This window comes from Molothrus aeneus, chromosome 16, assembly GCF_037042795.1.
Source record: "Molothrus aeneus isolate 106 chromosome 16, BPBGC_Maene_1.0, whole genome shotgun sequence".
NCBI lineage: Eukaryota > Metazoa > Chordata > Aves > Passeriformes > Icteridae > Molothrus > Molothrus aeneus.
The window spans coordinates 1,313,964-1,338,217 of record NC_089661.1 but is presented as its reverse complement, the minus strand read 5'-3'; the positions used below and the strand labels follow the sequence as shown (position 1 = coordinate 1,338,217).

At 48.9% G+C, this 24,254-nt stretch overlaps 3 protein-coding genes across 3 annotated transcripts; 2 read left to right on the top strand and 1 right to left on the bottom strand.

Annotated features, from left to right (window-relative positions):
- The first annotated feature begins 1,259 nt into the window (after nucleotides 1–1,259).
- ALG1 (ALG1 chitobiosyldiphosphodolichol beta-mannosyltransferase) lies at nucleotides 1,260–12,026 on the top strand. Its single transcript, XM_066561072.1, has 13 exons — nucleotides 1,260–1,467; nucleotides 2,017–2,094; nucleotides 3,277–3,380; nucleotides 3,845–3,993; nucleotides 4,486–4,575; nucleotides 5,238–5,348; nucleotides 7,190–7,305; nucleotides 8,215–8,253; nucleotides 8,819–8,878; nucleotides 9,567–9,677; nucleotides 10,594–10,708; nucleotides 11,412–11,487; nucleotides 11,812–12,026. Exons 1-13 carry the CDS (start codon nucleotides 1,260–1,262, stop codon nucleotides 11,944–11,946), a joined length of 1,392 nt encoding a protein of 463 aa, XP_066417169.1. The 3' UTR covers nucleotides 11,947–12,026.
- A 1,735-nt stretch (nucleotides 12,027–13,761) lies between these two features.
- EEF2KMT (eukaryotic elongation factor 2 lysine methyltransferase) lies at nucleotides 13,762–19,715 on the bottom strand. The gene is made up of 8 exons (XM_066560954.1): nucleotides 19,582–19,715; nucleotides 19,438–19,500; nucleotides 18,755–18,835; nucleotides 18,455–18,562; nucleotides 17,550–17,683; nucleotides 16,114–16,421; nucleotides 15,061–15,210; nucleotides 13,762–14,341 (listed from the first exon to the last, which is right to left on the bottom strand). The coding sequence occupies exons 1-8, from the start codon at nucleotides 19,663–19,665 to the stop codon at nucleotides 14,241–14,243; spliced, it is 1,029 nt and encodes a 342-aa protein (XP_066417051.1). The 5' UTR covers nucleotides 19,666–19,715; the 3' UTR covers nucleotides 13,762–14,240.
- A 1,074-nt stretch (nucleotides 19,716–20,789) lies between these two features.
- On the top strand, nucleotides 20,790–23,597 carry NDUFB6 (NADH:ubiquinone oxidoreductase subunit B6). The gene is made up of 4 exons (XM_066560866.1): nucleotides 20,790–21,113; nucleotides 21,189–21,281; nucleotides 22,281–22,325; nucleotides 23,445–23,597. Exons 1-4 carry the CDS (start codon nucleotides 20,934–20,936, stop codon nucleotides 23,511–23,513), a joined length of 387 nt encoding a protein of 128 aa, XP_066416963.1. The 5' UTR covers nucleotides 20,790–20,933; the 3' UTR covers nucleotides 23,514–23,597.
- The last annotated feature ends 657 nt before the right edge of the window (nucleotides 23,598–24,254 follow it).

The following is a 24,254-nucleotide window of genomic DNA, read 5'->3' as shown; positions in this document are numbered from 1 at the left end:
CCGGGGCTGTGCCCATTCCCTGGGGAGCCTGGGCAGTGCCCAGCACCCTCTGGGGGAAGAACCTTTCCTGATCTCCAACCTAAACCTGCCCTGGCACAGCTCCAGCCAGTCCTGTCTCTGGTCACCAACATGTTTGTGTCTTTATCCCTGTTTGTAGTGAAGAAATATCATTTGCTCTCTGCATTGTGTGACAATCCTATTGGATTCTTGGCCTGTCACCATCATATTTTCTGGAAAAATCCCCTTGCCCATGATTCTTCTCCTGGGAAGCTGAAAAGCGTCAGAAAAAGGAAAACAATATAATCTCATTTGTTTCTCCTATGTTTTGCTGTGTGGTTTGGACATTGTTTACAAACAGGTGATAATTCATTGGTTTCATGTGAATTGTTTTTACTTAATGACCAATCACTATCCAGCTGTGTCAGGGTTCTGGAGAGAGTCACGAGTTTTTCATTATTATCTTTTAGTCTTCTGTCTGTATCCCTTCTCTATTCTTTAGTATTCTTTAGTATAGCATTCTTTAATATAATCTAGATCATAAAATAATAAATTAGCCTTCTAAGAACATGGAGTCAGATTCACCATGTCCTCCCTTTGACAGGGACCTCAGGAAATACCACACTTGGCCAGTACAACTGAACTCAGTTTTAAACTTTTGTACAATTTAATGATTTCTTCAACGTGTTGTTCAGTCACTTCCATGGTGCCAAGGTAATGTGGCAAATGCTTCTGTTGGCAAGCTTCTGTTTGGTCTGTATTTCCACCAGAAAACAGGGATCAGCAAACTGAAAACAGATTGAAATTGTTTATTAGGTACACATAAGAGAAACCAGTGGGATGCAGATGTTGAAAGGATTTAGTACCTGGTAGGATCAGGGATTGAGACAACAAAGTGAGGGATAGCACAGAACCATGTAGAGTATTAACTCAGATCCAGAGAAGGGCTGCTTAGAGTTTAGCTGAGTTCAAAATAAGGAAAAGGGCATGCATTGGTTGGTAATGGGACTGCGCCGAAATGACCCCTGACTTCGAGATGCTCTAAAATGTCCGAGGAAACCCCACACTGCGGACGAGTGTCCAGTGCCGCTGTAATTAATTAAGCCCCGTCTATGCTGTAATTAATGAACCATTCTCTCGGTAATTAAAGCATTCTCTCGGTAATTGCCGATGCCGCGGCCCGCCCGGCTCCCCTCAGAGCGGCACCTCCGCTCCGCCAGGGGGCGCTGGCGGCGCGCCCTTCCCGCCCTGGGCGCTCCAAGATGGCGGCAGCGGGGCCGTGGCCGGCCCTGTGGGCCATGTTGGCGGCTCTGCTGCTCCTGCTGCTCTGGCGGCGGCGGCGGCGGGCGGGCGGCGGGGGCCGGGTGTGCGTGGCCGTGCTGGGGGACGTGGGCCGCAGCCCGCGGATGCAGTACCACGCCTTGGCGCTGGCCCGGCACGGGCGCGAGGTCGCTCTGCTGGGATACCTCCGTGAGTGAGGGGCGGCCGGGGCCGCGGGGCCGGGCGGGGCGGCCGCGCCGCTGAGCGGGCTCTCCCCCCGCACAGAGCCGGCCGCTGAGCGGGCTCTCCCCCGGCACAGAGCCGGCCGCTGAGCGGGCTCTCCCCTCGCAAAGAGCCGGCCGCTGAGCGGGCTCTCCCCCCGCAGAGAGCCGGCCGCTGAGCGGGCTCTCCCCTCGCAAAGAGCCGGCCGCTGAGCGGGCTCTCCCCCCTCAGAGAGCCGGCCGCTGAGCGGGCTCTCCCCCCTCAGAGAGCCGGCCGCTGACCGGGCTCTCCCCCCGCACAGAGCCGGCCGCTGAGCGGGCTCTCCCCCCGCACAGAGCCGGCCGCTGAGCGGGCTCTCCCATCGCAAAGAGCCGGCCGCTGAGCGGGCTCTCCCCCCTCAGAGAGCCGGCCGCTGAGCGGGCTCTCCCCCGGCACAGAGCCGGCCGCTGACCGGGCTCTCCCCCTGCAGAGAGCCGGCCGCTGAGCGGGCTCTCCCCCCGCAGAGAGCCGGCCGCTGACCGGGCTCTCCCCCTGCAGAGAGCCGGCCGCACCGGGACGTGCTGCGCTCCGAGAACATCCGGCTGGTGCCCGTGGCGGAGCTGAGCGGGCTGCGAGGTGCGTGAGGGCCGGGGAGCCGGGGCTGCGGGGGAACGGGGGAGCGTAAAGAGCCCACAGCGTGTACGGGTCCAGCCCCGCCGCACGCCCGGCTCCCACCCTGCTCTGCCTTTCTCTTTAAACAGGAGCCGCTGGAGTTAAACACTGCCGGTACATTGGTGCTGTTCACGTGCACAGTGTAATGGGGAAATGATTTTCATTCTACCTCTTTCTCCCCCACCTTGTGCTTACCCCTGTTGCTCAGAGCAGCTGTGGTTGCCCCTGGATCCCTGGCAGTGCCCAAGGCCAGGCTGGGCAGGGCTTGGAGCAGCCTGGGACAGTGGAAGGTGTCCCTGCCCATGGCAGGGGGTGGGATGAGATGAGCCTTAAGGTCCTTTCCAACCCAAACCATTTAACGAGTGTAGGATTTCATTCTGCCAAATACAGAATGAGAATTTGTAGGGATCACGAGATGTTTACGTGGCATTATAGTGATCATAAAATAAAATCACAAAGGTTGGAAAAGCCCTCTAAGAACATTGAGTTCAACCATTCTCCCAGCACTGCCAAGGCCACCTCTGACCCATGTCCCCAAGTGCCACATCCATGTCTTTAAACCCCTCCAAGGATGGGGACCCCACCACTGCCATGCACAGCTGTGCCCATGCCTGACCACCCTTTCCATGAAGAAATGTTTCCAATATCCAACCTAAACCTCCCCTGGCACAGTTTGGGGCCATTTCCCCTTGTCCTGTCCCTGTTCCCTGGAGCACAGCCCGACCCCCCCGACTGTCCCCTCCTGTCAGGAGCTGTGCAGAGCCAGAAGGTCCCCCCTGAGCCTCCTTTTCTCCAGGCTGAGCCCCTTTCCAGCTCCCTCATCTGCTCCTGGTGCTCCAGCCCCTTCCCAGCTCTGTTCCCTCCCCTGGACACCCTCCAGCCCCTCAGGGTCTGCCTTGGAGTGATCCAGCCTGTCCAGATCCCTCTGCAGAGCCTTCCCACCCTCCAGCACATTGACACTCTCACCCAGCTTGGTGCCATCTCCAAATTTGCTGAGGGTGCACCAATCACTTACCCAGGTCATTGGTAAAGTGTTTCCATTTTCATGTTATTCTGCCCCTGTCTCTGCAGAGCTGGCTGGTTCTGATGTTCACATTTCTGTGGGGAGAGCTGTAATTCTCTTACCTGTTTTTCTGTCACTTGCAGTGGGGCCAACGCTTTTGCAGTATGTCCTGAAGGTGCTCGTGCAGTCAGTGCAGTTACTGTACGCATTGCTGAGGATGGATCAGCCATCCTATATTCTCCTCCAGGTATGTTTTGTGTTGGGACTAATTTCAGTACAAATAAATGGTGCTACATTACAGGGTGGTTTTACCCATCTCAGACGTTGCTGTAATTATTTCAGAGCTGAGCTGGCCTCATCAGTGGTGTTAACCTGCATGCAGGTATTTTTTGGCTCTAAACTTTGATTTGTTAACAAGTCAAGTTTTCTCTTCCTGTTAGTTGTTGTTAGCTTTCAAACTTCATTGCCATGGGTAGCAGTAAAGAATAAATCTTACTGGAAATGTTGGTGTGTTTATTGGAGGGGAATTTTGATTTTGATCCAGGGTTAAATTTGAAATACCTGCCAGTGTTCATAAGTGAATACAAACAGTCTTTGTTCCTGAAGCTCCTTTAAGGTGATGCAACTTCAATTTGATTTTTGCTTCTGGTATTTGCTTTGTGTTTGTCACTTGGTCACACCTGATGCTATTTTGGTTTTGTTTTTGAGCAGAATCCCCCAGGCTTACCCAGTATAGCTGTTGCCTGGGTGGCAGGGCTGTGGTGGGGGAGCAAACTCATCATAGATTGGCACAACTATGGGTACAGCATCATGAGCCTGAGTCACGGGAGGAGCCACCCACTGGTCCTGGTTGCAAAATGGTTTGTGCACTCATTTCTGCTCTCCATACATGATGTGCCTTGGTGAATTCAGAATGGAGGCCAGTGGAGAGGATGTAACTGGCACAGGGAGGGGTTTCTGGCCTTTGCTGTGTGGTTTCTGTGCTGCAGCTGCTTTGTTGAACAGTGGGAGGGAGTTGCAGGAATTGGGCAGGTTGCTTTTCCCTACCTATGCAAATGTTGATCTTGTTATTGGAATTTCTTTATATGTCCTGGGTTTTTTATTCTCTAATGCTGCCTTACACTCCAGCTCTTCTTTGAGCAGCTCCTTGCTGAATAGAATTGGTTTTGTGTAGTTAAAGGCTTTAAAGGCTTTGGAGAACAGGAGTCCATCAAAAATTGGCAACTAGATTTCAGTTCTGAGGGCAGTTGGGTTTCTTTGGGTTTTGTTTGGCTTTCACCAAGCATGGGCACTGGGAGCAGTTGCTGCAATTGCCTGCCTGTGGTTGCTGACTGATATTTCATTTTTGTCAGGTATGAAAAGCTTTTTGGGCGCTTGTCTGACTATAACCTGTGTGTCACTGATGCCATGAAGAAAGATCTCTGGGTGAATTTCAAGATAAAGTAAGTCATGCGCCTCAATTGAGTGTGTGTGTGCTAAGTGAATGACAGAACAGATCCCTGAGGATTCAGGATTCAGAGGGATCTTACAAAAGCAGCTCTCCTGAGCTCACCCACCACCACTGAAACACATCAGCTCAGTTTTGTGATGGGCCAGTGTGGTGTGGCCATTCAGGAATCTTCATCATCCTTCTGAGCTGACACATCCCAGTGCCTGAGGTGGCAGTCCAGGAGCCAGGGCAGTTTGCTGCAGGCTGCCTGTGGAGCCAGACAGGGACAGGTGTCACTGGGGTTTGAACAATTACTCTGGCCTGCCAGCTTATCTTGAGGGCTTCAAGATCAGGGGCAGTTAAGGAATAAGTTTAAAAATCAGGACAGTGATGTCTGCAGTTCTTACAGGTGCATTTCACCCCTAGAATAAGCACACAAGAAAGGGGTTCTTTGTTACTTGTGCCCACCTTGGTGTGTTCCAATAAACTTCAGGAATACAGGAAGTTGTAAGAGTCAAAAAATGAATTACTTTGCTGTATAATTAATTTTTTTCGTTAATTTTTTAGTTTTCTAGTTAATTTTTTTTCTGATTACATTTTTGCAGCCTGCCACTGTACCATGTGCATGTTGTTACATCTGTATCTTATTTAAGCTGCACACTTCTTTCCTCCCAGGGCTGTAACATTGTATGACAGACCAGCCTCTTATTTTAAGGAAACACCATTGGACCTCCAACACAACTTGTTCATGAAACTTGCCAAGGACTACGAGCCCTTCAGACCACGGTATGTGCAAGTGCAGCTGCCCCTGCATCCTTCCCCAGGGCACACGGAGCTGTGGCACTGCACTTACCAAAATCCTTGTGTGGGGTATTCTGACCCCAGCAGGCACAGGGGGCACTGGGGTGCCTCAGTGTCCTCATAGAGCACAGCAGCACAAAGCATGAGTCCATCAGAAGGGTGCAAGAGAGATTTATTACAGCAACATGTTGCTTTTATACTCTTGCAAGATATTTACATTCACTTAACATGCGCATTCACTGCCCATTGGTTATAGGAAAGAAGCAAAGTTCTGTCATTCTGTGAGCCAGCTGGAGTCTGTATCTCTTTACTTTCTCTCCTTCATCACATCTCCATGGTGACAACCTTGGTGTCTTCCTCAGGAGAGATATGGGGCTTTCCTTTACCATCAGGAGGCCCTTGCTGGCTCACAAGAACAGCACAGAATGTCTCTCCTGCACCTTAGCTGTCACTAGAGAGGCCAGCAGAAATGAGATGATTGAGCTGTGGTGACACAGGTAGTGAGATGGTTGAGCTGTGGTGACACAGGGAGTGAGGTGGTTGAGCTGTGGTGACACAGGGAGTGAGGTGGTTGAGCTGTGGTGACACAGGGAGTGAGATGGTTGAGCTGTGGTGACACAGGGAGTGAGATGGTTGAGCTGTGGTGACACAGGTAATGAGATGGTTGAGCTGTGGTGACACAGGGAGTGAGATGGTTGAGCTGTGGTGACACAGGGAGTGAGATGGTTGAGCTGTGGTGACACAGGGAGTGAGATGGTTGAGCTGTGGTGACACAGGGAGTGAGATGGTTGAGCTGTGGTGACACAGGGAGTGAGGTGGTTGAGCTGTGGTGACACAGGGAGTGAGGTGGTTGAGCTGTGGTGACACAGGGAGTGAGGTGGTTGAGCTGTGGTGACACAGGGAGTAGAAGTGTTTTGTTCCTAAAGCAGTTGGCAGCAGCACTGAGGCACTGTGCTGAGTGTCTGGGGTGGAGCTCTGCCTCCCACTGACCCCTCTGCAGTGCTTGGATGCTTCCTTAATAGCATCCCTTCCTTAATTACTGTGCACAGCCTTCAGGATCTTGGTCCAAGGGTTAAACACTTCCCTCTGGCAGTGCAGGATGTCACCTGCAGCAGATGTACCAGGGAGGTGACTTCACCAAACTAAAGCCTGAAAAAGCAGTGAAATCCACAGTGCATGGTGGGGATTTTTTGGAAATGCCAAATGTGTAGGTTTGTCACTCTAGGACACGAAACAACACGAGCACACACTGCTGTTCTCAAGGTGAAAAAAGGGAAGTTTATTTTCTGACTCCAGCATTTATAGATTTCCAAAAGTGCCAGTGGATTGGAGGGTGAAAGTGCTGCCTCTGCAATAACACTGGAGAAACTAACAGTCTATCAAATTTCTCTTCCTCTATAAAAGAATGCAAACCAATCAGTTATTTACAGAAAGTGTGTGAGAAAGTTCCTTACAAGAATGTAAACATTAGAAAATCTTAAAAAATCAAAGCAACATAGGTTCTGAGTTTAGTTGAGTAAATGTGCTGTTGGGCTGCATGCTGTGGTAAGTGTGAGACAGATTGTGGAAAGGGAGGCTGACTCTGCTCGACTTGTGAAGGAAAACATTTGGCTGGAAAGTGGAATTGTGCCTGTAGCAGCAGGAAAGAGGGAGAAACGGCCTGTCCTGTCCTGGTATTTCTGTAGTGGAATGATTCTGTTTCTAGACACGTTGAGCAGCCAGTCTGAAGGCAGATGTGTGGGAGTGGGTGCCGGTCAGCAGAGCGCTCCCTGCTGTCGCTGGCTGTGCGCAGCTCGTGCTCAGCAAGTTGTGTTTCCATAGTACAGAGCTGTGAGTCCCGCTGCTGACAGATCGGCCTTCACCCAGAGGGATGGCAGCGCTGGCAGTGTGCTCAAGGCCGGGGGCCGGCCTGCCCTTCTCGTCAGCAGCACCAGCTGGACAGGTTGGGAATCGCTTCTATTTTCCATGCTAATAGGGTCCTGGTGCTTCCTCACACTTGAAGTTGTGTTTGTCCTTTGTTTTCCTGGGAGAATTTGAAGACAAGGTGTGTATGATGCAACAAAATGTTGTGTAACTTAAATAATACTACAAATGAATGATTTTTTTAAGTTGGATTTTAATTATAAAGCTCAACTTTAAAAATAATTAAAAGAGGTTTCTTTTTTTTTTTTTTTAGCTTTCATTCTAGGCATACAGTCTTGCATGGTGTAAAACAGATTGAGAAACTCAAATATTTACTGAGAGCACCCTGCACCCTGAAGGTGCCTCTGCCCATGGCAGGGGGCTGGGATGAGCTGAGCTTTAAGGTCCAATCCAACCCAAAGCAATTTGTGATTCCATGATTTCTGATGATGTTTATTACATAATTATGTACATTTTTTCCCTCTGTATGAAGAAGGGAACAAAGACTGGAAACAAATCCATTGCCAGTGACCATGGGCAGGATTGTCTTTATCTTTGAACAATCAGGGCAGTTTTTACACTTAATTCTCAGCTTTAGAAACTAGAAAATTTTAACTTGATAGCTTCAAAGATGTAAAGTATTTGTAGCTGGTTTATCTGTCATGTTGCCCACAAGGGAGATAAATAGACACTGTGTATGGTTATGGACTTTTATTTATGAAAATAAACTAGGGGATTTTTTAAATAAACTATTTACTAAAATGTTTAGTAAATTTTAGTAAATAGTAAAATTTTAGTAAATAAGTACAAACTATGTACTTAACCTTTGAGTACATGGTATGTGCTTAAATTGTGTAGGTGAAGGTGAGAAAAATCTCAATTGTTATTTAAAGTAAAAAAATTTAAATGGTAGAAATATGAATGTTACTAATAAAACCTTCTCTTTCAGAGGATGAAGACTTCTCAGTCCTTTTAAGAGCTTTAGAAGGTTGGTATGAAGGAATTGGTATCACTCTTTCAAAGAGGTCTTCTGGACACTTAAGAAGGGTTTTGCTAAAGAGCAATGCTTCTATGTTGAGGTGAAAATGCAATTGTATTTGATTAATTAGCACTAATTTCAGATTGGTAATTGAAATACAGCAGTGCAACATCTAAATTCAATTAGAGGAGTTGTCAGGGAGAGTTAAATCTCCAACTGGCTCCTAAACTGCAGTTTTATTTTCTGAGCTATTACATCTACTCTCCACAGGTATCTGCTAATGGGAAGGGAGGGAATACTTTGTCTTATCTTGTAGACTTTGCAGCTGCAATTCTAAATTGATCTATTGAAGCAACTGATTGGGGAGCAGTTGAAGAAATGCTTCATGCATAAACAGCCTGATTTATTTCTGGAGGAGTCTGTAAATGTTAACATTTCTGGATTTACTGCTGTGTTACTCATGCTTGTAAGGAAATTGCTTGTAGTGGGAAGCTCAGGAATTAATGCATTGTCACCACTCTTCAACCAAGCCCCCTGAGATTTGTCAGCTCTGACCAGTTTTTATCTTCTCCAGATTATGAGAGGTTTATCGAGGAGGGAGCTGAGCTTCCAGCTTTGGTGTGTGTGATAACAGGTGAGAATGTTTGTCTTACAATTCTTCCAGTGCCAACAGAGGGTTTAGTTGTCCCTTTTGTTCTGGGCTGACTCTTCTGTTGCTGGGGGGAGGGAGGAGGGACTGTTGCCTTTGTGTCTGGTTATCAGGACAGTGATTTCTAGCTGAGTTATTGCACCATCCACCAATTATGGCACATCCTTAAAGAGCCTCCCTGTCTGCTCCAGCTCTGCATGAGAAACACTCTAAGGCCAATGTTGAGATGATGCTGCAAAGGCAATGTCAGGGGAAGCAGCCTGAGCTGTGCCAGGGGAGGCTTAGACTGGATATTGGCAGAATTCCTTCCTGGGAAGGGTGGTCAGGACTGGCACAGCTGCCCAGGGCAGTGGTGGAGTGCCCATCCCCGGGGCAATTGAAAGCCCTGTGGGTGTGGGTCAGTGTTGGCCCTGGCAGTGCTGGGGAACAGTTGGGCTTGATCTGAGAGGGCTTTTCCAACCTTAAAAACTCCATGATTCTACACTGATGGGAAACTAATTGAAATACTGAGTAAGAGAAGTCCATGTGCACATTCCTTTCAAGGAAACTTAAGATTTTTCATGTCTTTTTAGGGTACCACAAGTGTTGTATCCTGTTTGTGCACCTGATCCAACAGGAGCTTGCATTTCACTGTTTTCAGTCATCTTGATAAAACCTTTTCTGTTTTACACAGGTAAAGGACCTCTAAAAGATTATTACAATGGGCTGATCCAAAAGCTGCACTTGAAGCATATCCAGATCTGTACTCCATGGCTGGAGGCTGAGGATTACCCTCTTCTGCTTGGTAAACAGTGGGGGATGGAAAAGGCTTGAGGATGTGTGGGAAACAGCTCAGCACAGTTGCAGGGGCTGATGCAGTCTGGGAGAAAATAGTCAGGAATGTTTCTGGTTAGTGACAGGATATTCATGGATTTGACTCATTCCAGCAAAGAATTGTTGGAAATTCCTCTGGCTGGCTTTTCCCTGCTTTCCCGAGTAGTAGCTGTGGTGTTTCAGCCTGTTCTTGGCACTCTTTGTTTCTTCCAGCTGTGCTGAAATACAGGTGCCTGTTCTACTTTACCTTCAGGGTCAGTCCAGTAAATGAAATGAAAATGTTGTTGGCTGAGCAACCAAAAGTAGCTGAAATTCTAAATTAACATGTCATTGGAATGTTATTCCCTCAGCATCTTCATTGCAACAGCATAAAGGGGGAGTAATAGAGTTATAAATATATATTCAATGTGATCTTCTTTCTGCAGGGTTAGAGCCTGACAATTTATGTGGCTGTAAAACACTGTTTATTTGGTCCTTTTTAAATAATGAACAGAATGTTTGTAAAATCACACTACAGTTCCTGTGTTTGAGCTGACTTCAGCTGGGAGAGGTCACTAGTGAGGTCACATACTGATGGGGTTGTGATGGGGTTTTCCTTTACTTACCCATTTTTAGCAGATTAAGGGGCAGAAAGGCTGTTTTAAGATACAGAAAACTTCAAAATCCCCGTTAATTTAACATGCACCCACTTATTATTTTTCTAAAACATAACTAATTTTGAGCCCCAAATCACCCTGTGCTTTATTTTTTTCCCTGATTGCTTGAAATTGTGTCTGGGTAGTTGAAAGTTTCACTTGCTCCATCCAAAGCAGCAGGAGAATGAAGGTTTGCAGGAGGACAGAGGATCTGCTTTCAGAGAGTTCAGACTGTGTTGTGTTGGATTTCAGGCTCAGCAGACCTGGGGGTGTGTCTCCATAAATCCTCCAGTGGTTTGGATTTGCCCATGAAGGTGGTGGATATGTTTGGCTGCTGTTTACCTGTGTGTGCAATACATTTTGAATGGTAAGAGCTTATTCTGTTCCAGCTCAAGGCAATCACATAAAACAATATTCTTACAAAGCCAGAGTTCAGCAGCTACTGCAGGAATTCAATGCGATTCCTGTATTTTGCCATTTTAAAAATTAAATAAGATAGAAATCAAGGTTGGTTTAAGTTTAAAAGTTAATACTAGTTTCTAAAAAATTGGGAGCATTTAATGCAAGCACTTGCCTTAAAAAAAGTCCCTGTGTTCCATTGTTTCCATATATTTAATTTTAAAAGAATCTTTCTTCTGCATAGACACACCTGTTCAGTGAAAGACTGAGTGTATGCATGGGCATTTCTGGAATTGATGGTCCTTGGGAAAACAGTAGCTTTACAAAAGAAGATAAATTCCTGTGAAAATTTCATGATGGATCATGGACAGATTTTCCTTGTGGAAAAAAAATCTAGTTTTAAAGTAGATAATTGCCCTGGTTTTTAATGGATGTCCAGATGAGTGGCACAAAGACAGAATGAGGGCCCTTTGGTACAGTTGTGGTAGGTTTGGTCTGACACAGAAAGGAGAAGTCTTTAACTGTTTAACACTGCCTGTTTATGATGTCAGGTGTGGGGCCATAATGATACAGATACCCTGGTCTGGTCCTTTGGATGTCACTGTGCAACACTGCAAATGTCCCACTCGCTGCTGTTTGCCTCAGCTCTCCTTTTGTGGCTTTTTTCACAGTTTACATGAGCTGGTGAAGCACAATGAGAACGGGCTGATATTCAGGGACTCACAGGAACTTGCAAAGCAGCTGAAGGTAAAGGCTCTGACTGATTTCTTTCCCCCAGAAATAACCCCAGAGGTGCCACTGTGTGAGCAGCCCTTTCAGATCTAACATCACCTGTGTGTTTTGCATTCTCACAAGGTACTGCCTGGCCTGGTGAGCATTGTTTGCCTCACTTCTGTGTGAATGTGAACCTGAAGCTGGCAAAAGCATTTCAAACTCTGTCCTTGTTCTCTCTTCATGGGGCCAGACCCCAGAACTGCAGCTGTAGTTGAGGGTTAACACTGGCGAGGCTGGAATGAGCCTGAAATGAAACATCATAGTTATTTTTCTGTGGTTTTGTTTGTTAAATTACAGATGCTTTTCTTGGATTTCCCCAGCCTGGAAGGAAAACTTGCCAGCTTCCGAGAGAACCTGCGAGAGTCGCGGCAGCTGCGCTGGGACCAGAGCTGGGACCAGACTGTTCTTCCCTTGCTGGGCAGCAGGGAGTGACTGGGGCAGGGGGTGTCAGACACATTCCTGCAGCTGCAGGGATCTGGGAAACAGTGAATAAAGATTTTGTATTGTCTGCACTTAGAGTTCCTAATCCTTTTCTTGGCTCTCACACTCCTCCTTTACAGTTTCAGCTTCCTGGGTGAGTAGGAGGTGCTGGAGGTGCTGAGCTGTTTGTTCTGTGAGACCTGTGCTGCTTGAAGGGCCCTTTTTGGTGAAGATCCTTGAACACAGATAGAAACTATAGCAGCTTCACCTCCTGTACAGTCAGCACTTTAATAGGTGATTTGGGTATGGTTTCTTTGGCACATAGCAGATGCTTTTCACTGGAGTTGTTTCATTTCAGCTGGTCAGTTCGATGGCCAGCAATTGCCCAAGCACTGAATCCTCCTGTGTGGATTTATTGGGACAGAACCATTTTGTTTCCAAGTTGTTTTTCCTTTTGACAATGTGAGCAAGGGTGTGGAAGCACAGCACTGGTGTGTGACAGCTTTACTGGACACTTAGAGCAAAGCAGAGCTTGCAGTGAGTGTTGTCCCTGTACTCTGAAATTAATGTCCCCATTTACCTTGGGAAAGAACTGAAAATTCCTCTCTTCTTAAACAGATGGACAGAAAAGGGAAAAATAAACCCAAAATACATGAACAAAGTATGTATAACTTAGTCAAAAGGCACTTTGCTTTGTGAGTGCTTACTCAGGTACAGCCTTCAGCTTTTTATTAAGCTCAGTATTCACATGCAAGCCTAATGCTTAAAAGGCTTTTTTCATCACCTTTTTGATGATAAAATAGATGTCAGTCATTGGTAAATGTACTTGGCTTGGACTGGTTTACTGCTCCTCAGAGCTCCTGCTTCAGGCTGGGAGGTGAGGGCTGGGCTCTGCACCAGCAGTTTTAAACTCTGACTGAGCAGCTATTGAATATCTGCTTCTGTCAATAGAGAAAAGGTGAAAAAAAGGGTCAAGTTGCTTTACTGCAGGAATTTGGCAAAACTTCCAGCTTATGGATTGAAGAATGATCCATAAAGCTTGATTTGCCAATTTTTTTGTGTTCTTTTCCTGTTGTCAGTCAAAATCCTCTCTAGAGGTTTGGTCATTCCTGTACACATGGAGGTAAATTAGGCACTTCTCTAATTAAACAGTAATGCCAAAGGCTTTAGAGAGGTTTCCTCTTCATATAACAGAACTTTTTAGATCCAAAATGAGCTCTATACAGAACCTTTGTCTTGAATTTTGTATGAGGGGAGATAAAGGAGCTCCTGTGTGGGCTGCCAGTTTGTGTATACTCTGGAAATAACACCTCTGAGTTCTTTTTGGGGACAGGGAGCCAAAACCTGGGCTGGGGTTATTTCTGCTTGATCCCAGCAGTCATGGTCTCCTTAAGCTTGAAGAATAAGAAGATTCTTCAGGTCTCAAGTTAGGTATCATCAGTTTTCTATCTATTGCTACAGAAGGAGGAGGAGGTTGAAGCTTTTTCATTTCATTTTAAGTAGTTTTTAATGGAGAGAAGGAAGCTAAAAGAGAAGAATGAGCATCACTTTGATGTTTGTGCTTCAGGACCAGTGCTGCCCAACAGAACAGGGATGAATGGATGATCAGAGGGTTCAGAGCAGGGGAGCTCAGTCCTTCCTTTTTGCAGGATACCTGGAACACTGCTATGGAGAGTGATTCCTTTTTCATTGCCAGCCCTGCCTGGATTCCCAGCAGCCACTGTGGAAGTGGCAGTCCTGTGAGAGAAAGGGCCATCAATTCTGACTTGTCATCACTGCAGAGTAAAGGTGCACCTGATTTACAGCAGAGTCATCCTGGGACACAACTACAGCTACTGGTCACTGTTTATTGGGGGTTTTTAAGCCAACCCAAACTGCAAGTACACACAGACATAAAACACCAGAGAAGACTATTACAGCTGGTTTTAAAACCAAAACCCATTGATTACTGTGAAGCATGGCTTTGCTCCCTTGTCTGGGGAGATCCTCACCCTGTGATCCTGCAGGTTGCCCCCAATACTCACAAATCACAACACAGTTGGGAAAAATCCCTGCTTGAATTCTGCTGTCTTCTACAGAATCCAAGTGAAGTGTGATTGGGGCTTTTTGGTTTCTGTTGCTTGAAGTTCAGTCACTTCCTAGGGGCAGCTGCAGGCTTGGATCCATGCTGGGAATTAGAGGAAGGACTCCATGTGTCCATGTGTCCAGCTGTCTCCTCAGAACCTCCTTCCCAGAATTCAGCATAATCTTGTTACAGGGCTGACACAGCTCCTGTTGGTCTCAATATTCCAGTTCTGTTTCCAAGCCTATACAAATAGCTGTAGAATAGTTACATCTGGCTGCACATCATAGAGAAAATTACAGCTGCTGTGGGCTGGAAGCACCTGCCACCTGATCCCAGCTTTATCTGTGAAGAGAAACACTGGGAATCATATTTATGCCAATAAAATGAAGAGCAAAAGTTGCATGACAAGTTCTGTAAGAAGAGATCTTTAGCATGCTGTGATTGTCAGGCAAATGCTTATGAGTGTTTTTGTAAAAATCTCATTAATGCCTCTGCTGAGCACTCAGTGTCACTTTGTGAATTAACCAGAATTCCACAGAATATCCTGAGTTGAAGGAACCCACAGGGATCATCAGGTCCAGGTGGTGAACACCAGCTGACACTGCAAAAGATAGGCTTTAGAAGTTTATATGAAGAAAAATCCCCAAATGTATTTTATTTAATCCCTAGTTGGTGGTTTTTGTCAAAAGAGAAAAGGTGAAAATAGAGTCAGGTCAAGGAACAAGTAAGGTAAGATAAAGGGTTTAGGCTGCATCTCAGGTGTTATCACTGACAGTGCAGCACTGATGGCTCCCTCCTTTAAGCTTAAACCTCTTTTTACTTTCCTATTGGCACCAGATTACAAATCATCCCTCACAGATGTGAGCTGTGATAGCCAGGATGTACCCAAAGGTGAGTTCCAAGCTGATGAAATCCATGTGCAAAAGCTACTGCTCCTAAATCCAGCTCTAGGATAAGATCCTGCCCTTGGACAATGCTCCTGCTCCTCTCTACCACAGAACAAGTAATGGGGAAAGGCAAAAAGGCAGAACTATTGCACACTGGATGGAACAGGCACCCACCCAGCTCGGCCTGGAACAGCTGATACGTGTCTGGGTTTCGGATTGTGGAGGCAATGAACACCTCAGGAGCTTTCCTGTCTGCTCTGGAGGTGGAGAGCTTCTGTAGCATCCCAATGAGGGCTAAAATTATCTCAGGATCATACACCACATCTACAAAAAAAAAAAAAGAAACATACAATATTTATTGAGAATCGAGCAAAAACCAGAATAAAAATTGCAAAGCAGAAATAAAATCTTCACAGTGTGGAGAATATTGACATTTTATGGGCTATGCCCTCATCACTAAAAATCAGTGCTCCTTTTAGTAAATGGATTGTCAGATATTTTATTTAAGCCCATCCTAAGGGAGGCAGCAGAACCACTGAGTGTTGGTGCTCTGCTCCCACTGCCCTTGGCAAAACAAACCTGCCTTGTTAGAAATGAGTGGTTTAGAGGCTGCTGCCAAGGACTTGCAGATGTTTTCATCTGGAGTCATTCCCTGAAGAGCAGAAATGGTGGTGAGAGGTCAGGGAACACCAAGGGGAGCAGAATGCTGATGCTCAGGGGGGGCTGTTTCCTACACAGAAGTGTGCAGGTGTGTGCTCCACTCCAGGTCCTTGTGCTGCAGTGAGTAACAGCAAATAGCAGAGAGATGTCAGTGCCCCTCAGCTCTTGCCTTCAGAGTGCAGCTGGGGCTGGTTTGGGCACTGAGCAGTGTCACTGCCATTAGGAACCATGCAGTGACTTCAGTTTATACAATTCCCATTCACTGCATCCTGTGATACCTGGGATGCCAAAGTCATTTTTGCACCTGGATTCTCAGGTTTTTCTTTGCAAAGCTCCAAATCAGGGTGTATGTCCTACAGCTGAGACATTCTGCTCTCACTGGGTATCACCACCATCATCCTAATGCCACTAGGTTCTCCATTACTGGATTCTTTATAAATCTCCCTCTGAATTTATACACAGACAAGTACAAATAAGTCTGTAGCTGGCTGTTGTTATTTGTTACTCCTCAAGAGGCTGCTGGGGTCGCTGAGCCCTGCCCAGCCCTGCTCCCTGTGGCTGCAGTACCTGCTGCAATGACAACGTCAGCTCTGAGAGCCAGCAGTTGTTTTTCTGTCACTGAGCCCCAGTCAAGCTCAGCCACCATCACTTCTGGGGTTTGGCAGCTCTGTCCTTCCCCCTCCTGCCCTTGGGACTCTCTTTGGGTGCTCCAGGTCACCTCAGGCCCTGGGGTGAGGCCGTTCAGCTGCAGGTTCTCCCCCAGCTGTTGGAGAACACGGGGGTGGCAGTCACTGAATATGAACGTCCTGGGCTGGCAGCTCTTGCAGATGGCAATTCCAGTGAAGCCAATCCCACTCCCCAATTCCAGGACTGTCCTGAGGGTAATGGAGTAAAAAGTACTATCAGGACTCTGCACTGAGTTAGAAATCAAAACATTCTAAATATAATTAAAGGTAAAATCAGTTCCAGATAATTACAATAATTTTTGAGTGAACTATCCACAATCTAACCTTTATGCAAAGCAACTGGAGAGTTGGGAATAACTGAGGGTGGAATTGTCAGCATAAAATTAATTAGCTGAAATGCTGATTTCTGTAAGGCACAAAGCATTCCCACCACAGGGAGGAGAGACATTCCCACCTGGCCTTGGCCATCTGCAGCACAGTTGTTTCCACCTGAGCTGGCTCTCCAGTTTTTAGTCAGTGGAGAGAAACAGACACTGAGCAGCACAGTTCCTTCCCCTGTGAGCTTAATTATTATTAAATTATCTTTCCTCAAAACTCCTTGCTCGTCTTGACTGCTTATAAATAAATTGGAAATGATGTGATCAGAGCTGCACACTAATCTAACACAGATAATTCTTGGTGCATCCCATCATGAGGTGAAGGTCAATAGTGAAATTACTGAAAACTGAACAGCTGACCTCACAGAGCAGGGCAGACTGCACAGTGCAAGGGTTTGATCCCAAATCATGTCCTAAATCAGGTCCTCTCCTTGGTTAAAGTTTGGCAGAACAGACAAGAGCAGCAATTACTCAGCAGCAAAAGGGTGTAATTTCAGTTATTTTGGGTGCATAGTCTGTTATTAAATATTTATGTTATTAAATTACAGTTGTGTAGATCACAGTATCAGAGGGCTGGAGCCCCTCTGCTCTGGAGCCAGGCTGGGAGAGCTGGGGGTGCTCACCTGGAGAGGAGAAGGCTCCAGGGACACCTCAGAGCTCCTGCCAGGGCCTAAAGGGGCTCCAGGAGAGCTGGAGAGGGACTGGGGACAAGGCATGGAGGGACAGGACACAGGGAATGGCTCCCAGTGCCAGAGGGCAGGGATGGATGGGAATTAGGAATTGTTCCCTGGCAGTGCCCAAGGCCAGGCTGGGCAGGGCTTGGAGCAGCCTGGGACAGTGGGAGGTGTCCCTGCCCATGGAATGATGTCCCCTCCCAGCCAAAGCACTGTGTGGTCCTGCAGGATCACAGCTCTTTGGTGCAGCCCTGCTGCTGCCATACCTGCCCCTGAAGAGGCTGGGGTTCTGCAGGGCCCACTGGGCCAGGTGCAGGGCAGCCTCCCAGGTGAGGAGCCCCGTGGTGCCCCCGGAGATCAGCGCTGTGCTCTCGCAGAGGCTCACACAGTCCCCCGAGGGCTGCGGGACACAGGGAGGCAAAGATGCATCAGCACAGGCCATGACTGAGAGCTTACAATCAACAGGGGCACCTGGAAAAAGGCAGGAAGCACTCCAGGCTCCAGGGTGTATGGCATTCACATTCTCTGAAAAAATTCCTCCAGGCTTTTCTCCTGGGAAGCTGAAAGGCAGCGGGAGAAACCACACAGAAAAGGAAAACAATTCTTATCTCATTTAATTCTCCTGTATTGTGCTTGTTTGGAATGTGTTTGGAGATTGTTTACCACAGGTGATTGTTTCATTGGATTCTGCTGTGAGTTGTTTTCACTCTTTGCCAATCAGGGCCAAGCTGTGTCAGGACTCTGGAAAGAGTCAGGAGTTTTCATTATTATCTTTCTAGCATTCTGTAAGTATCTTTTCTGTATTCTTTAATATAATAATAGTATAGTATTCTTTAATATAATATAGTATATTATATATATATAATATACTATATTATATTAAAGAATACTATACTATTATATATATAATTATATAATAAATATATAATAAAATATATAATACTATATATATAAATATATAAATAAATATATAAATAAATATATAATACTATATATATATAGTATATATAAAATAATAAATTAGCCTTCTGAGAACATGGAGTCAGATCCATCATTCCTGCCTTCATCGGGGCACCCTGCATTTACAATAAAGGTGAGTGTTTATAAAGCCAATTATTGCTTCATTTGGGTGAGTAAATGTGGTTTAGAACAGTGTAGAGTCAGTTTTTACCAGTAAGTAGTTTTTGTAACAGTGAGTAGATTCTTCTTCTTCTTCTTTTAGAACATCTGCCAGTGCCTCATAGAGTTCATCCAGGGGTTCAGCTGCTGTGGATTCAAGCTGTGGGGGAAGAGAACAGGGCAGCCCTGAGCATGACATTGTCATGAAAGACAAAACAATTGCACTCTAAGCCCCATTTTAGTACAGTGAATTTACACTGAATGTTGTGGTTGGTTATTACATGAGGTATTCTCAAGGGAAAAGAAAAAAATAGAAAAACAAGTGAAAAATAAGCTGAAAAGCAAGAGGTACCTTTTTGATGAGCTCAGTCAGGAAGCACCTCCTGTACTTGGCTGAAGGGGGATATTTCACACACAGAGGGTGAAGAATTGTCTACAATGAGAAGAGCCATGGAAACCAATTACCCAGGGCAGGGCTTAGGAAAGGCACTAAGGACCACAGGAGGACCATTAATTGGGTCTGGGTGCCATGAAATACTTTGGAATTTAGTCTGTACAAGAGATTCTAAGCCAGAAATTGAAATGGGATGATTTCTGACAGGTCTGTGAGTTTACATAACTGTGGCCACAGATTTCTTACTTTTTGTGGCAACAAAAATATCCCTTTTCAATTGCACAAAGAGGAAAATAGACTGAAAATAATCCAATTTACTCTCCTCCTTCTTTTGCTCTTCTCTTCCTTCTTTCCGTTTTGGTTTGCTGCCTGATTCGTGATCTCCATCCGCAGGACAGTTCAGCACCCCCATTCCCTGTATCCCAAACATCCCGGAGCCATTCACCACATCAGTGCTGCGGCACGCGGGTCTGTTTTGATCTAAGAACACCCAAATACCGGGCAAAGAAGGGAATCTGCGGATCTGCGGGGCCTAACGAAACACCGCGACACTGGATCACCGATCTCCGGATTTCTGAGCAATTCCGGCGGATTTGGGACACCCCGGTGATGGCTCGGGATGACTCCGAGCCGCCCCTCACCTTGTGCAGAATATCCGCCAGCAGCGCGGAGTCCGGCGCAGTCCGCAGGCTTTGCTCAAGTTCCTAGAACAGGATAAATAAATAAATTAATTAATTAATAAACAACGCCGCGGTGCCGCCTTCCCCCGCCCGGCCCCTCCGTACCGGCCAGGGAAGCGAGCGGAGCGGCCGCGCCGCCAGGAAGCGGCGCTGGAAGCGCAGGGCCAGCCCCGGGCGCGGCTCGGCCATGGCCCCGCAGCACACACGGCCGGGCAGGGCCCGGGTCCCGGGAGCAGGAGCCGCCCCGAGGGCGGAGCGGCGCCGCCCCACGGGCCCGGAGCACGGAACGGCCGAGCGGGGATCGAACCCGCGACCCCCGGACACGGCTGCCCCACAGAGCTGCCCGGGCCGCAAGGGGGCGCCACGGCCCCGCTGCCCGAGCAAGAAACACCGGGAGGGGTGAAACACACCGGGATGGGGGGAATACACACCGGGATGGGGGGAATCACACACCGGGATGGGGGGAAACACACACCGGGATGGGGGGAAACACACACCGGGATGGGGGGAGCACACACCGGGATGGGGGGAATCACACACCGGGATGGGGGGAAACACACACCGGGATGGGGGGAAACACACACCGGGATGGGGGGAATCACCACCGGGATGGGGGGAGCACACACCGGCTTGGGGGGAATCACACACCGGGATAGGGGGAAACACACACCGGAAGCGGGGGAACAGCGGGAGCAGGGGAACACAGGAATCAGGGGAACATCGAGATCACGGAGCACTGGCTGGCATCGGGGAAACGTGGATCAATGAATCATTGAGATCATAAGAACCATGGAAACATTGCAATTTATGGAATCGTGGAATCACTGGAAACACAGAATATTGGAATAATGGAATCAGGGGATCGTGGAATGGTTTGGCTGGGAAGGGTCATTGGGGACCAGCCCATTCCACCCCTGCATTGGCAGGGACACCTCCCACTGTCCCAGGCTGCTCCAAGCTCCATCCAGCCTGGCCTTGGGCACTGCCAGGGATCCAGGGGCAGCCCCAGCTGCTCTGGGCACCCTGTGCCAGGGCCTGCCCACCCTCCCAGGGAACAATTCCTAATTCCCAATATCCCATCCAGCCCTGCCCTCTGGCACTGGGAGCCATTCCCTGTGTCCTGTCCCTCCATGCTGTCGCAAGTACACTTGCCCTATCTGCTGCCTGCGGGCACTGTAAGAGGCCCCAGCTGAGTCCCCCTGCGCTGTCCTTTCCCCAGACCCTCCCGGTTCCCGGGCTCCCCTCACGGCAGAGCCGCCACAGCCCCGCCGCCACCTCGGGGGCCTTGCCTGCCGCGTCACCACTGCGCGCCCCGTGACGTCACCGCCGCGCGCCGCCGCGAAGGACACGGCGCCCGAGCGGGACCGGAGCGAGCCGAGCGGGGCTGAACGGGACCGGAGCGACCCGAGTCGAACCGACCCGGAGCCGAGCGAGCGGCCCGGGCGGGCTGAGGCGCCATGAGCAGCCCCGCGCAGGATGAGAGGCTGCGGGTGCAGCAGCTCCGCGCCCTGCGGCGCCGCTGGCTGCGGGACCAGGAGCTGAGCCCGCGGGAGCCCGTCCTGCCGCCGCAGCGGCTCGGGCCCGTGGCCGCCTTCTGGGAGCGCTTCCTGCGGCCCGGGGAGCCCTGGCGGCAGCAGGTGAGCGGCGGGACGCGGGCACCGCGCGGCCTCGCCCGGGCCGCTGGCCCTGCCTGACCGTCCCTGTGCCCGCAGGTGCACACGTTCTACCAGGGCGGCCGCTTCGTCCTGCTGCGGGTGCTGCTCCCCGCCTGGGCCATCACCTACTACCTGAAGTACCATCTCCGGGTGCGTGCGGGCCCGCCGGGGGGAGGGAATGCCCGGGAAGGGCCGGGGGGATGGAGCGGGAGTGGTCCCACAGCGGGTGGGGGAGGGTGCTGCTCACGTTCGGCTGCAGATGAAGGTTATTCCCCGTGGCCTGTTCACCGCTTGTGTTGCCTTGCTGGGGTAGCACTTACATATAAATTTAGTGTGATACTTCATCCCAAAAATCACCCTTGTGAGACCCTACCTGCAGAGCTTCCACAGCCCTGAGCCAACAGCAGCAGGACCTGGAGCTGCTGGAGAGAGTCCAGAGGAGCCCATGGAGATGTCCCAAGGGCTGGAGCCCCTCTGGAGCCAGGCTGGGAGAGCTGGGGGTGCTCACCTGGAGAGGAGAAGGCTCCAGGGACACCTCAGAGCCCCTTGCAGGGCCTGAAGGGGCTCCAGGAGAGCTGGAGAGGGACTGGGGACAAGGCATGGAGGGACAGGACACAGGGAATGGCTCCCACTGCCAGAGGGCAGGGCTGGATGGGATCTTGGCAATCAGGAATTGTTCCCTGTGAGGGTGGGCAGGCCCTGGCACAGGGTGCCCAGAGCAGCTGGGGCTGCTCCTGGATCCCTGCAAGTGTCCAAGGCTGGACGGGGCTTGGAATAACTTGGGATAGTGGAAGGCTCAAGGCCCCTTCCAACCAAAACCATTCCATGATTTATGGCAGTGCCCAGCTTCTCCTGTGATCGAAGCAGAAAAGCTGTGTCTGAATTGTTCCTGTCCTGCAGGAACAGCCCTGGGAATAACCAGGGCAGCAGTTGGTGTGGGGAGGGAAAGGGGCCAGCCCTGCCTTCCCTGGCAGGTGGGACTGCTGCAGCCTCAGGCATTTCTCTAAGTAGTGGAAGGTTTAACAGGACTTGTGCTTAGCACAGTTTGTATCCTGGAAGGGTCGGGGTGCCCATTTTGAACACCCTTTGTGCTTTCTCCAAGTAACACTGTTCTCTTTGCCCCTTCCCTGTGTTCTCCCCTGCTTCCAGAAATCGCCGCACGGGGTGGTTATGACCAACCCACGGATATTCCCAGTAAGTCTCTCATGACCTGTCTTATCTTCCAGCTGTGTCACACAGACAGGAAGGGGTTTCCAGGGAGCTTTGTGCAGCACCTAGGAAATGTCTAGTGACAGCTTTCCCAAGGGATGTGCTGGGTCCTGTGGGCAGCACAGCAACAGTGGGTTTGGGCATTTTAATCTTATCTCAGTGCCTGTTTCAGTGTTACCTCTCTGTAGAACCTGGCTGATGCTGCCCTCCTGGGTGGAAAATACAAACATTCCTTTTGGGAATGGGTGTTCAAAGCCCCAGTGATTATTAACACATGGAATCACACAGGAGTTGCTCTGCTTCTCCTCGTTAAGCCCTGAGAATGTTGGTTCTGGCTTGGTCCCAGTTGTCCCTGAAGGTCCTCACACTCAGGTGTCCCCAAAGAGTTGGGCCACCTCAGCTTAGGACAAGTTCCATGAAGCAGAGTGTCACAATGTTTGGTCTTTTCTGTTTCCAGGCTGCTCTGAGCTGTTACTGATTGGTGTAACAAGTCAGAGGGCAAATATTCCTACAGAAGATCAGCTCTGCCCTTTCTGACTGCTGCCCATTTCTGCCATAATACCTCCTAATCATGCTCTATCTAAAATAAAATTATAAAATATTCCATCCCAAACAACCACAAAGCAACATGCTGAAGGTCAAGCTGTTGGCTTCTGTCTTCAGCCTCATTTTTCATTTGAGTTAGGTCAGCTCAGCAGGCCAAGACTGTGCCTAGAGCTGGAACAAGTGGCACTGGGGCAGCAGGTTGATTTTTGAGGGATTCCATTGCTCTCCATGGCCTCTGGGCCATGGGGTTGGACTCACTGATCACTGCTGGAGGGGATTATGCAGTGTTATGAGTAATTTTTAAAACAAAACAGCTCAAAATGTGTGGCTGCTGTTCTGTAGTGAAAACAAGGGGTAAAGCAAGCACAGGCTCCAGGAAATTTTGCTGTGATGTTACTCCAGCATTCTGGGGATGTTGGGGGAATAAGGGTGTTCTGAGTGAGTTGTGCTGAGATTCCTGCCTGGAAGTGGGGACAGTTGCAGGTTCCCTGAAGGACTGGGCTGTGCAGGGGGAGTCTGGATGCCACAGGGAATGCTCACCATGCTCTCTTCCCACAGGGGGACAGGATTTTAGAGACTGGAGAGATCATGCCACCCCTCAAAGATGAGCACCACAGGCACCACTGATGGCCAGGAGCTGATTTCCTCTGTGGGTGAACATGGCCAGAGCTGCACCTGCTGTGTCTCTTCCATAAAAGAGTCTTCATTGTGCATTGTCTCGGCTCCTCTGTCATTTACTGTCTCATTAATCCGTGTCATTCCAGGTGCTCCTCCTGTGGGAGTTCATCATTGTGGATGCTGGGGATCTCCAAGGCCCTTACTCAGCTGTCAGTGAGACCTGGCAGAAGAACAATGTGGGCCTTGGGGTGACAAGAGAAACACTCTGGATCCCGGGGATTTTGGAGCAGGCTGCTCCAAGGAGCAGAGCTGAGCCCCTCACACACACTTGGTTCTCCTCTCCCACTCTACCAAACCCTTTCTACCAACCCCTTCTGACAGACTTCAATGAAAACATAGCTTCCACCTATGTCATCCCACCCCTCTGCCTAGAGGGGTGGCAGAAGAGGCACTGCTGCCAAAAACCCTTTTTACCACTCTTCCCTCTGCCTTCAGCTCTTTCTGAGGAAGAGTCTCCAGCCCCCACATCCCTGGGACACTTTGTACTGGGAAGACTGGTCTCTTAAAGAGCAGTGATCCCTGTGGGTCCCTCCCAGCCTGACATATTCTATGATTTGAAGGCTTTAGTAGGTACTTTGGGGATAGGAATGGTTAATTCTTGGTAAATGGTTAATTAATGGTAAATTCCTGCCCAGCAATCCAAAGGGTAGCCTGGGCAGCTGTGACACAATCCCCTCATGGAGCCATGAG